Raw genomic sequence first — 13,655 nt, 5'->3', positions numbered from 1 at the left:
AAATTTAATAGCACCTCTAATTCTGCTGAAATAACAAGTTGCTCAGCTAAGGAGTCAGAGGCAGAGTTAACAGCTTTATTTAACCAGGTAGAACTCTATTGGACTCTTGGGTCACATGATCCATGCAGAATTGGTAACTGCAGTATTCTGCAGTGGTAGCTCTGCAGTGCAGTAAAGAGCAGGCTAAGAGCTCTTTCTTATTCCGCTATGCTGTCATGGTGGCCCAAAGAGTAAAAGCACGTGAATTTACAGCTAGATTCTCCAGTTTTATTTATTTTACTATTTATTTGCCAGATTTGTATGGATGACTCTCATCATATGTTCTCTGGGAAGCTTACAGAACAAATAATGCAGTGTAAAGGTGCAATGCAATGATTAAACAGCTGGAGTAACAACGGCCTTAGGATTTTCTAGCAGCGGGGGTGGGGGTGGGGCGCTAATCAGCATCTAAGATTATAAACCAAAACATAACTTGGACCATGAAAACTTTCTTTAAAGAACACAATATGTTCAAAAGGCCAAGGTGAATGTTAGCAAAGGTCTTCACTTGGCCCTGAAATGGCCATAAAGATGACATCAGAAAAAGTTGCACTGCCAGACTATTGCATAGCCAGAGTGCCAACACCTAGAAGGTCCTCATCATAGTCACCACCTGCTTCTCTTCACTTGGTGGAATTGGGACCTCTGGAAAGGAGCTTAAAGACTAAGTAATATGCATGGAAGAAGGAAGTCTTCCAGTTAGCGAGAGAGTGGACATTCAATTCAGTCTGCATTTAAATACTAACCTACCTAATCTGCACTTTCCAAAACAGTATGCAAAATGAAACACAGCCATCCTTCAAAATTTGCACTTTTCTGAATTTTCCAGTACAGTTCTCTAGTCACGTAATGAGTACAAAAATGCATATATTAATGAAACTAACGTGCAAAAATGCATTAAATTGGGAAAAATTGGTTTGCATAATATTTGGCAAAATTGCATACAAAAATGTGTCCATAGAATAAATTCACTTTAAAATGTTGATAAATTTTCATGAGGAATTTATATGTAAATGTGGAGAAGTGAACATAGGGGGGAAACGAGAAATGGAGAAAAACCAAAATTGACAGATTTGTCCATATCTACTTCCAGATAGGCCAGTAGCAAGCCAGTTTCAAATCAGTTCATTTGAGATCTCTTTTCTCCCTCTCTCAAAATTCTAGGACTTTGGGCCATCCCTTGAAACTGAATGTTTGGAATATTCAGGACAGATTGAAATATACTTATCCATACATCACATAGTTAAACTCTGGAATTTGTTCCCACAGGATATAGGGGCTTAGACAGCTTTAAAAGAGGACTAGACAAATTCATGGAGAATAAGGCTATCGATTGCAACTGGTCAAAGTGGCGAAGTTCTACTTCCACTGTCAAAGCCAGGATCCCCCTGAATACCAATTTGCTAGGAATCACAAGTGGAGAGAACGCTGCCTTTTGCTGTGGGCTTCCCCCTAGGTTGGCTATTGTGAGAACAGGATGCTGGACCAGATGGGCCTGTTTCTTGATCCAGCAGGGCTCCTGTTGCGTTCTTATGTACCTTACAAAGCAGAGTTAGGTGGAAGTGTATAGCAGTATCTCTTTACTCAAGAGCTCAGTCCGTATTCCGAATAAAGTATTTGTACAGATCTGCTGAACTGTGTACAGAAAAGCTTGTGCAAGTCCAATATATGAGAAGATAAAAGGACATAAGCTGAAGTGAACAGGAAAGAAAATTCTAAAGGTGGGTTTTTGCTCCAAAATTGCACATTTAACTCCTTAGTTACTACACTGCTTATTAAATTTTACTACTGCAATAGTAATAAACAGTAGGTAGTACAGAAAATTGTGTAACTCAGCACTGTCCAGGCCATATTCTAGGCCCCCAAAAGTGGAATACAGAGTATGCCTAATATGTGCTGTTCAGACCACTATAATTTATGCATATGTAACTAAGTACTAGAATATAGTCACAGACTGCAATCCAGCTAGACACTGGACTATTCATGCAGAGGGACTTTGTTTTTTCTTCTTTTCCTTAACAGCTGCCCTCTTGTCACATTGTGAGCAGCTCTTGAACTTTCCCTCCTCACCTTCACCAGAGTAGTCTGAAATGCTGTGCCTGTGCAGTGTGGGCGGGCTCTGCATTTCTGAAAAAGCTCTACTTTGTGCCTTCAAAACTGTGCCCATAAATAAATAAAAATGAAGAACAGCTCATGAGTCCCATTGTTCCCACTTTGGAGACTAGCAAACCCCCATAAATATATATTGCTTTCCTTGCTTGCTCTACAATTCATGCTCTGTTCAAACGACACTCCCCAGGCTCTTAATGTGTATGTAATACATGTCTATAACTACAGTAAAAAAAAAGTAACATCTATTAAATTCCAGAGAGTACAGAACAGCAGTGACAGAAAGATAAATGTCTCCTGTGACACTTAGTAATGAAGGGGAGGAAGAATCATGGTACTTCTAAACCTCCCTCTTTACATCACCATGGGCTGAGTCTTCCCTCTATATAGCAGTAATTTAAATTGAATGCTGTGAATTACAAGCAGGGCCTAAACTATGCTGCAGGGCTCAATGTGGATAATACTTTTCCCTTTTATATGTAATTTAAAAACAAACCGGACAACCGGGCTAACAGATGACAACTTCCCATGTCTTCAGCTTCTAGCCAACAGTGTGGCTTAATTACAATCCTTAATTGCAAACATAAAATAACCACATGGTTTTCATCGTGAGGAGGGAACAGACATGTTCAACAGCAAACTATGAGAATAAATGTGCATGGACCATGGTAATCACTTATTACATATGCACCAGATTTCCATGAGCTTCTTCAGATTCAGTTGCAACCTCAAAGTTCTCCAGCTACAGATGGGAGAAATCAACTCTTGCACATTGCTAAGGCAAGTCTAGTGGGAAAGCTCAATGTACTTCTGGCATAGCTAAAACAATGAAGCAGAGTGCTTGGCACAAAGCATATTGGTAGTTCTTGTTGGAGAATCTCAGGGTTGCTGTAAACAGACTCGGGGGTGGGGAGATCTGGACAATTCTAGTGGGAAAATGAAAATGACATCTGATATCAATGGCTGATCATGGGGTGGTATGTTTTATCAACAGGGATGAGCCATAATGGTTTAAATGGAATCTCCATTTTTATATATACAGTACCAAAAATACAAGTGCTGGGGACAATCAACAAGGAAAGTCTTTTGCCTTCATGCCCTCCTTATCAGAAGCACCTTGAAAAGGATACCGCTGGAAACTCCTACCCATTACAGACCTGAGGAAGCACTAGGCACAATCCATACAACCCATTTATTGCAGTGGAAAGAAGAGTCACCAAATTTACGTATTTTCTTTACTTGCACAGGATGCCATGATGAATATAGATTTTGTTTTATATATCTGGAGAGCCTTTTGATTTTAAACTTCAGCATCAGTAGTCTGGCCTTATACATCCTGCAACTGACTTCTTAGTGCATAATTTCCCAAGTGTATATGCTAGTGAACTACCAGCTGCTTTCCATAAAAAAGAACATTTTAACAACTGCATCTGCCAGTCTACCTGCAGAGAGTAAGCATACTGACTACTTCTAAACTTTGCTACAGCCCCGTGGAATTTTATTTATTATGCTGTAATTCGAGAATTCTTTGGGTTATATTCTTTTAATCTGAATGCATTTCTCCCTTATGTCTGACTTCATGGTGTCAGAGATCTGGAGTTTGGTATATAAACTTTCCCGTCTGGAACTTGTAAGCTTTTTCTCAACAGTGACTGATATTTTATAGAAACTAGTATAGAATGTCTTTTCTGCTGGCTTCCAAACTCCATCCAAATATAATTGCAACACTCAAGTATTGCTATTGCTATTGTTCAGTTAGTTGGTACATCTTCTTTTTCTTATTCAGGAGCATATATCTCCTACAGCGGGAAAGGGGAAAGGGAGGCATGCTGTTTCCTTGCACAGTTATTGTATTTTTAGAGTCTTAGAAGATCTCTACCAAATTAGACAAAAATGAAGGTTCCATCCGAGTTTGAATTTAGAAACCCAAAAGATGGAAACAATGGCAGGCAACCAGGCTGCCCCTTGTTCCTCCACTCTTGTATCAAGAGTAGCCTGGTGAAAAAGAGGACAGGGTTCCCAGAGCTTTCACATGGGAAGTCTAGGTTCTAAGAACAATGAAGCAGCAATTGCTCACACAGTTCTTGACACACACATGAGATGCAAGTGTGGACCACCTGGGTGATGCTCATGAACCACTGGTGATCTGAGGACCACACTTTGAAAATCCCTGTTCCAGATTGTCAGGATGTCGATCATCATCAAGCATCACTTTCATTTCCTAAAAGCCTTCTCTATGCACACCTTTCCAAATAAATACTAGCTCTCAGCAACTTGTATCCAGCCTGATATGGGATAACATGAAGAAATGTACCATGAACCAGCAGGATGTCAGCACACTTTGAAGCCATTTCAACATTACAATGGCTTCCTACAATCCTGGAAATGGCTTCACAGTAACTGTACACCACCAATTCAACTGAAATTCCCCAGCATGACTCCAGGCATTTTCATGCCCAAGAACAACCACAAAAATGACTGTGTGAAGTAACCATTTACAAGATTTCACAATATATTATGTGTTTGGTATATTTGCACTGCCCCCAGTAATTCTTCAGCTCCTAATGCTCCAGAATACACAATCCATTATGTGAGCCAATGTGTTATTCAGACCATGAGTTTTGTGCCCCAGTGGATTCTCTCAGTGCGGTGAAATTATTGACATTTTTCTACTGGACAGGAAATCATAATTCTGTTAATAGCTAAGTGGCCTGCAGTTCCTGAATTATAGTCCCTGCTCTCTCTTTAATAAGAGAACTATTGATTCTCACTCTTTGCGTGGAAAAGCATGCCAATAAACACAGCCCAAGTCTCTTTGCTTGCTATATAGCATATCAATTACACATATATGGAACACAGAGTGTTTGTATTCATGATACATTCTACAAAATTACTAAATGTGGTCAAAATGTGTTTCTTAATTATATATGTGTGTGTGTAGACACATACAACACACCGTTGTAAAAGAGTTATTTTTTAAAAGGACACATTGCTCAACAAAAAGCTCAACAACTTTTCTTTAAAAAGCTCAACAAATTTTGTGTCCATATTTTTACTTCTTGAAATATGACAACCCTATATATATATCCCATCCTTCATCCTTGAATCCCAGGGCAGGCTACAAGTCAAACAGTCAACAAAATTGTCTCTTAAAAAAGAATCCATGTAGTCTATACCAAACTTACTCTATGTCCCTACTCTATATTCCTTCTAACACATCTATAGTCCTACAATCCTAAACCCTAAATAGAGACCAGTGCAGGGATGTTCCGTATTTTTCCATCTATAAGATGCCCCCCGTGTATAAGACGCCCCCTATTTTGGGGGATTCGGATTTCAGAAAATGGCCTCGGCACTATCCGTGTATAAGACGCCCCCTAATTTTTGACATAATTTATTAGGAAAAAAACCTAGTCTTATACACGGGAAAATACGGTATATAGGACTGTCCTACCTAATGGGAAGTAAGTGCCTTTGAATTTAAACTGCATTTAATCCTTGGCAAACTTTCTTTAAATTGCACTGTTAATCACCTTTCCCTACACCTCAGTTTTTTATGCATGCAACATTAGAGCCACCACCTTCCAATGATGCAGTTCAAGTAGTCTGACATGATTAGGATTACTGTCATTTTAATACTTTAGATTACAATATATCAACTGGCAGTAAGATTATCTGGAGATGTCTGCACCAGAAGAACATACCTCAACCACCTTTCCCCCGATTTGGTTGATAAAAGGACATTAATCTTTATTAAAAGAGAGGCTCTTAAAAACTGTAGGCTATGCTACGTTTGCATATACACACCTTTGATATAAAAAGAAAAGAAGCTTTGCTCTTAATAAAAAGAAAGCAGCTCCTACACGTAAATGTCCCCCCCCCCCAATCCTGTCCTACTTGTTAATTCCTTATGCTGTAGTCAGGGCACTCATCAAGTAATTTCTCAGATCACAAATCATTTTGGGAAAACACACTGCTCAACTACCAGGTTTTCATAAACCACCCCACACAACCCTTAACACATAAAATTTACAGAACAATTTTAAGCAAATGTCACATTGGAGAGATGATTGTCCTTCCAAACAGCAGCTACATCAATACAAGATTATAATGGCAAGAGGTCTGATCTGCTGGTCGATGTAAGACCTGAGCGGTATGCTAAAACTCTGACCAATATTGGCTATGTCTGATAAGTGATGAGTGTCTGGGGATGTTATGGTTCTGACTACTGATGCTGTGCCCTGACAAAGGTATTTGCGAGTTGGTTCAAGGTCCTCAAGTGGCAGATAGATTGGCACTATCAGACTTGCCAATAACAGATTATTCAAAAGAAAAACAAATGAGTTCAGATTTGTGACCTTTTCTTCTACATAAACCAGAAGCCTCCAGGATCTGGCCTATGCCCCCAACCAAGTTAATTTGTTTCCCAGGAATTCATGAAATGTGTGAGTAGTATGAGACTGGTAATTATCCTGCATTTACCTTAACTCCATTTAGAAACAGATTGCCGTACACAAGGACAAAGAAAGACCCAAACTAACAAAACGGGGAGCTAAAATGGCATTTCTACAGATTTATATGCCAAATGATGTTGGAGTGTGACTGATTTTTCAATCAGAAATGACTGAGTAGTTCACATGATGACCCTGAGCTACTCCTCAGAACGCAAGGCTTTCCAAAATGCAAAAGGCAATACAAAATTGTCCAAAGCAAAGGGTACAATGCAAAGAACAGAAATGTTAACAAATGTGTTTCAGTCTTAGGTATCTACTGTGAAAACCACAGCCTTGTACTTAACTCTCTCCTCCTACTCTGCCATGTCTAGCAGTGCTTATCCACATCATAAATGCACAGCGCATTTCCCAAACAATACCCCACAATATTGGCTGATGACAATGGAGGCTGCTGTGTCATCAGAACACAAGAAAGAACAGAGTAGGAATGGTGAGCTAGATCAGTAACTGCTGTTATTGGCAGTAGACCTATCTCATTTGGGCCTCAGTAAAGTTGAAATTAAAAATATAAAAATTGCTTAGTTGGATCAGATCCTTTCCTTCTAAAATGCCCTGATCATTTTAGTTTCATTTCTGTACTCTTTAAAGTTCTTTGGTATCCTTTTCAGGGGCGTAGGAAGGGGGGTACGGGGAGTGCAGTCCGCCCTGGGTGTCATCCTTGAGGGGGGATGACAAAATAGCACACCACAGGGGGATTATCGCGGGGCCTGGCCTGCAGCGCGACCAAGCCACACATCTCTCCTGGGAGTGACGTGGTGGCTTGGGCCCCATGCCGCCAGAAATGGCAGCGTGTGGCTTGCGTCCACCAGGCGGACTCTGAGTGGATTGCCACACCAACCCCATGGGCAGATCACCGTGACATCCCCATGGGCAGATCGCCCTGCCCCCCGCTGCTCCAGGTGCCAGAGCAGCTAGCTACGCCCCTGATCCTGTTGCTTTTTGAGACTGAATGCCTAGAACTGTGCACTGCATTCAAAATGTGTCTTTACCATGGATTAATCTAATGACATTTTATGTTATTTGCTATTAGGAAAGAGAAAAAGCAGGAATATCTGAAATGAGCTGCAATTGCATTTTCTGTTCCTTGCTGTGCAAACCAACATGGAACAAATATTGGGTGGTGGCATACAGTACCTTGCTCTCTCTTGGTGGGCAAATATACTCAACTGATTTCTGTGGATGTGGTATATTAGTATATAAAAATTATTAGAACATTTAAAAAGTTATTGTCTCAAATTTAATAGTTATCATTTTAGTCATCTGATGTAATCATATTAAACTCCTAAAAGTTTGTCATTAATCTACATGAGATGGATCCAATTCATTTAATTAATTAAGTGCCTGAACTAGTTAGTGATCCATCTTTTTAAAAAAGAAGAAGTTAGCATATGAAAGAATAAAAAAGGATGAATACCAATAGGAACAAAGGCATATTTTAAAATGTGATAAGGGGCAAGTTCCATCGACTCCCACTAAAGCATGCTAATCTCCCAGTTAAACTCTGACAACCAAGGTTAGGTCAGATTAGTCACAACTGCCACTGTATAGACTCTGAACATATTGTCAGACTCAGGAACGACGACAGCATGGCACAGAAGCTACAGCACGCTCAACAACCAGGATGTCAGCCTGCTATGTGCCACACGATCCTGGTTAGTCAGTTGCATTTTAGGGCACAGCCAAAAAACACACACTTCTGTTCTGTTATTGGAAAGGTAGTAGAGACAGAGTCTGTTTTCTAAAAGTCCCACCAGCTCCAGCCAACACAACTACCGTATTTTTTGCCCTATAGGACGCACTTTTTCCCCTCCAAAAATGAAGGGGAAATGTGTGTGCGTCCTATGGGGCGAATGCAGGCTTTCGCTGAAGCCTGGAGAGTGAGAGGCGTTGGTGCGCACCGACACCTCTCGCTCTCCAGGCTCCACGAAGCTACCCGCAAGCCTTGCGCACTGGGGGGAACTCCCCCCGGGAGCGCAAGGCTTGCAGGCGGCAGCCTGCAGCGCGGAGCACGGGACGCCCTTCGGAGGACGCCCTGTGCTTCACGCAGGTGTCCGCAGCCTGCTGCCCAGCGCGTGGGGCACCCTGAAGCAGAGCGCCCCTCGCGCCGGGCAGACATCAGCCAGCCCCACAAGCTCGGGGGACAGCGGGGAGGCGCAGCGCCGCCATCCCACTGTTCCCCGACCTGGTTTGGGGGGGGGAAATAAAGGAAAAATGTTTTTCCTTTATTCCCCCCCCCCAAAAAAAAGTAGGTGCGTCCTATGGGACGGAGCGTCCTATGGGACGAAAAATACGGTAATGGTCATGCATGATGGTGTTATAGACCAACAGCATCTGGAGAGGCTGAGGAGATGCATTTTTCTCTGCCTTCCAGTGGTTCTTGTGTAAAACTCCCAAACTGCTTTTTGAAAAGCAGTTTTAGACGTCTGTGAATCAGAAACTGAGAGGAAATGCTTTTAAATCATATCTGTATATGTACACAAGAGTGAATTTGGAGGGTTTGCGGCAGGGGGGTGGGGGGGTGGGGAGTCAGAGGAAATCTGACGGAAGCAAAATGCATTTCTATAAGGCTAGCAAAATCTTTCAGAGGAGTTCTGCACTTCCAGTGCACACCCATCTAGATTACATCCAGTAGTTATTATCTTTTAAATCACTTTTACTACAGGCAGTATCTTCTATGTGGGTTTTTTCTAGGTCAATCTCATTCAAACTGAGGTACAAAGCACATATATTTAAATTTAAAAAAAGCACTGAGGAAGTAGATCAGCCCCAATTCCATAGAAATATTCCCCAAAGCTCCACTGATGTCACATTTGCTGTATTCTAATCTTCTCCACTGAACTCCAAAGGAATAAACTGCCAAGCAAAACTTGATACCCTGGGAACACTCACTTGCCTATGTTGCAAAAAGAAGCATACATAAAATCTGGCCATTTCAGGCCTTGAATAATTTACAGAGTAATCCTACCTTCCTGGGTGGGCAGAGCCAATTGCTGCATCTGCTGCTGCTGCTGCTAGGCAATGTGGAAGGTGAGTGAAGACTTTTCCTGGGGTTTTTCCATCCTTTCCTTTCTTTTTCTTTTCAAGAGTCTATCTCATTGATCGCAATGGGAAGGAATTAACCCCACCATCTCCAGGGCCTCTAGGGGGCAAGAATTGAGGGCGCTTTGGAGCTTACAGATCCACAACCTTCCTCCACATACTCCCAGCATGCCCCTGGAATGCCCTGTTTCTGGCTCTGCAACCCATGAGGAAGTGCTAGCATGTCAGCGAGAGTTACGGCTCCATTCTGCTGCCACACTGGGGAGGCCGCTCTCTTCAAAGAGGGAGATCTACAGTATCCTTTGAGTGTAGGCTTGTTCCCTTAACCACAGGTATGACTCTGGAGTCTATTTAGCTAAGTACTTTATACCTTTCTGTTATCAATCGGTTCTCCAATGTGTGGAGAAGGAGTGTTTAGCAGACCACTGGAGAGCAACTCTCTAGGGTTCATCACTCTGATGTTTTTCCTCTATACTAGACATTCCCCAAAGCCCAAATCATCAAATTTTAGGGTTTACAGTTGCTGACTTGGAGCTACAAACATGAATACTTTAAAATAAGAGATTAAGTGGCTGGATGTTTAGTTCTTTATAACCACTGAATGTATAATTCTTTGTATCAGGCAAACCTTTACTATTAGTTTTATAAAAGAAATGGATACCACCCAGGAGCTGGTGTGAGGGACCCTGCTACAAAAGCCATGGAACAGCTGTCATGTAATCACATTCCATCAGTCTCTACTTCGTTTTGCCAGATTTAACTCACAGTGTACCAAACTCCTAGAAATTATCTTTCCAAACAGTAAACAGATTGGTACCGTGTTTGGTTACTGCAGAGCAACAGTCTGCTCAAAAACCTCTCTTCTAGCTCAAATCAAAACAGTAGGAGTTTGGAACAGAACACTGCAATGATTTGAAAGGCCACAGCATGTGAATGTTTGAAAGCCCATTTTGTGTGGCTCCTCTGTTGTGATATTAACAAGTCAATGCTGCAACTCGTGTTCATGGTGGGTGGTATACTAGGGAATATCGATTGTACATGCTATTCAAGGTAACACAAGGAATTCACGCTTTTCTCCCGTCGAATTATACAATGTGTGAAACACAATATGTGTAGTAGCACCAATAAATAAATAAATACACTTTTAAAATCCTAATCTGCATCAGTTTATCCTGTGCTGGCTGCCAAGAAAGCGCACATTTGGAGATCAGAAATGTGTAAATTAAGTACTCCTGCTGTGCAGAACTGATTCTGCTTCCCAGAAGGTGGACTATAACTCCGGTCCCAAGTTCAACCACCAGTAGCTTCAATTTAAAGGTTGTAGGTAATAAGGGGAAGACCTCTCTTTAAGACACCGGAGAGCCACTGCCAGTCAGAATTAACAATGCTGGGCTAGATAATTTTCAGTTTGTCACAACATCAAGTGCTACTGCATCCAACACTACAATAAATACAAATTGCCATTAGTTTCTGGTACATTGCTGCAGGGAGAAGAAGTTTTAAATTGTGCTAGCTTCTTTGAGCTAAGCAAGATTTCAGCGACCAAAGATGTGTAACTCTATAAATTTTGCTCACACCCTGCATACCAGTTTCCCCCCTGAAGATTGCCTCTACAACCCAGCTTCTGACCACTGAGTCACTTCTTCCTAGGAAGGAGAGGGGGAGTGGCCAGGTGGTGGGGAAGTTAGCATAGTACAATGGCGTCAGCAGGAGTGCCAGATTAGCTCCATCACTACTTTTGGACCAACCCACCTCTCTGCTGCCTCACCATTCCTCTCATTCCCAGCATACAGCAATAACTCAGCTGTCAGGAGGTCATTTGAGTGTCATTTCCACCATGCCACCCACTACTGCAAATCACAAGCAAAACACTAAATTTAAAATAAACGAAGGAGTTAATGAAAAACTCACAACACAGAAACCTAGGAAGAGCACAGCCATTTCAAGTTTCTGTGAATAAAGTCACCACAGCTTTCAATGATCTGAGTATGTAGTCTGTTTAATCCAAAGCCACCATGCCCATGAGCTCCAGGGCAGGTAACTGTTTCTGGGGGAAAGGGTTCATATTTACCTATCTATTTTTTTATTCCCATGGTAAGTGGGTAAAGATTATAGCAGGTGTGGTTTTTCCTGAAGATGTGAAAGAAAAATAGAAGCAATGTGCAGAGTGGTGCTACAGAAATGACAGAAAGTCTTCTGTCTGCCCTTGAAATTCTCTGAAGGTGCTCAAGCAGCTGTAAGCAAAAACAGAGGAAGAACTGGCCCCCCAAAAGAAAATCCTTAGGCTGGGAAATAGGGATAATTATTATACCAATGTATTAGTCACCCTCTGTTTTTAATTTTCTAAACAGGACCCAGGGGCAGCTCTGCTCTTCCCCTCTGGAGAGAGTTATCTGCTGTAAATTTGCATATTTAACCATTGTTACATATGAATAATCTATAAAACAAGGCAATGTTGCAAAATGCAAAAGGCCTGCTAGGGAGGAAAATAAGTCATATTAGTATTCATTACAGACCCCATAATCACCATTTGGAGATGAATTAATCGCTAATAGCTCCATAGGCATATTTGAGGCTGTTGATAGCAAAGAAAAGTTTAAGAAGAAAGGGCGGCTGCCAGGGAGGGAATCAGTTTATGGAATCCAACTGATCAGCATTCTATGCAAGGAAGAGGAAAACATAAAAGACTGCAGTTGGGTGTTCTAGTGGAAGAGTGATTAGTACATCAGCCCCAACATTGGGTGGCTGGTCCCTACAGACAGTGACTCTATGGGAGATATTGTGCCTCTAACTTAAGGTTACCAGATTTTTTTCAATGAATCCGGACACTTTAATTAATTAATTAATTACATGTTTGTGACGTTGATGCTGCAGCGAATGTGATAGCAGAGGGGCGGCCGCCGCCTTGACATCAACCGCCACGTTTCCCCTTCCTCCGAGGCTTCTATCTCCTTTCTCCATAAGCCTGCCTGGGCAGCCCCTGAGTTGTTGGTTCTTCAGTGGTGGTGGGGAAGCGGTGCGCGGTGGGCCAGGCATGGAAGGCGGTGGAGGCGAGGCTCCGGCAGCACAATGCCTCCCTTCCCACCAGAGCAGCCCCAATCCCACTCCTACTTGCGTGCAAGCAGGAGGGGGCGGGGATTCCTCAGTTGGGAAGGGAGGTTTCCCATTGCCTAACTGAGAGATCCCTGCCCCCTTCTTGCATGCAAGCTCTGATAGGCAGCATGAAGCCTCCCTTCACAGCTTAGTTGCTGAGGTCAGGGAAGGTGGAGGCAGCCCGGAAACTGCATCCTAGAGCCCCTACACCACCATCATATGGGTACTTCCGAGCAGCTCCTGAAGCCAGCCAGAGCCAACTGCTCCAGGCTGTTGAGACTGCTGCTGCTGCGTTTCCCGGGGATATTAGATGAAATCTGGGGACATTCCAGGGAATGGAATTTGTCCGGGGACTTATTTGCAAATCCGGGGACTGTCCCCAGGAAACGGGGACGTCTGATAACCATACTCTAACTGCAGTAGAGGCAACCCTGTACTTTACAAATCTCTCTCTCAATGAATGACTGCCAATGAGAAAAAGTAGAATGCTATACCTGGAGATACTGTTGGAGTGAGAGCAAACATTTGTCTCCTGATTGTCTACCTGGCCTTCAAGGACAGTGGTGTGGCAGGGATCCATGTGTCCCTGCTGCCACTGTCGGAGGAAAGGAGGTGGTGGGAGGAGTGGCCAGCCACAGGTGCCACAGAGCTGAATAGTGGGGGGGGGGGCGCCGCCGGACTACACTGCTCCCTTTCCCTCCTTCCTCGCCTTCCCTCTCTAACGGTGGGAGAGCATGTGCCTGTGCTGCCGCCCCCTGAACAGGCTCAGGCATCGCCCTTACAGCCACCACCAGGAGGCAGAAGCAGGTGACAGGCGAGAGCAAGCAGCCACACCAGTGCTTGGGAGCTGTGCAAAGCTGC

The 13,655-nt window shown here is 42.8% G+C and overlaps 1 protein-coding gene across 9 annotated transcripts in view; it reads right to left on the bottom strand.

The window, feature by feature from the left end:
- Window positions 1-13,655, bottom strand: part of KCNIP1 (potassium voltage-gated channel interacting protein 1) — a 598,834-nt gene that overhangs the window by 177,381 nt on the left and 407,798 nt on the right. For 2 of the 9 annotated variants that reach the window (XM_080995309.1, XM_080995313.1), the window contains exon 1: window positions 9,628-9,832. The exons of the other annotated variants lie outside the window; for them this stretch is intronic. In XM_080995309.1, coding sequence (XP_080851435.1) covers window positions 9,628-9,658 — 31 coding nt within the window. In that variant the 5' untranslated portion in view covers window positions 9,659-9,832. Of the gene's footprint in view, window positions 1-9,627; window positions 9,833-13,655 lie in introns of those variants that run through there. 9 annotated transcript variants of the gene reach the window in all.

This window comes from Podarcis pityusensis, assembly GCF_964106645.2.
Source record: "Podarcis pityusensis genome assembly, chromosome: 2".
NCBI classification, from domain to species: Eukaryota; Metazoa; Chordata; class Lepidosauria; order Squamata; family Lacertidae; genus Podarcis; species Podarcis pityusensis.
The sequence above is the reverse complement of the archived record's forward strand: the minus strand, read 5'-3'. Positions and strand labels throughout refer to the sequence as shown.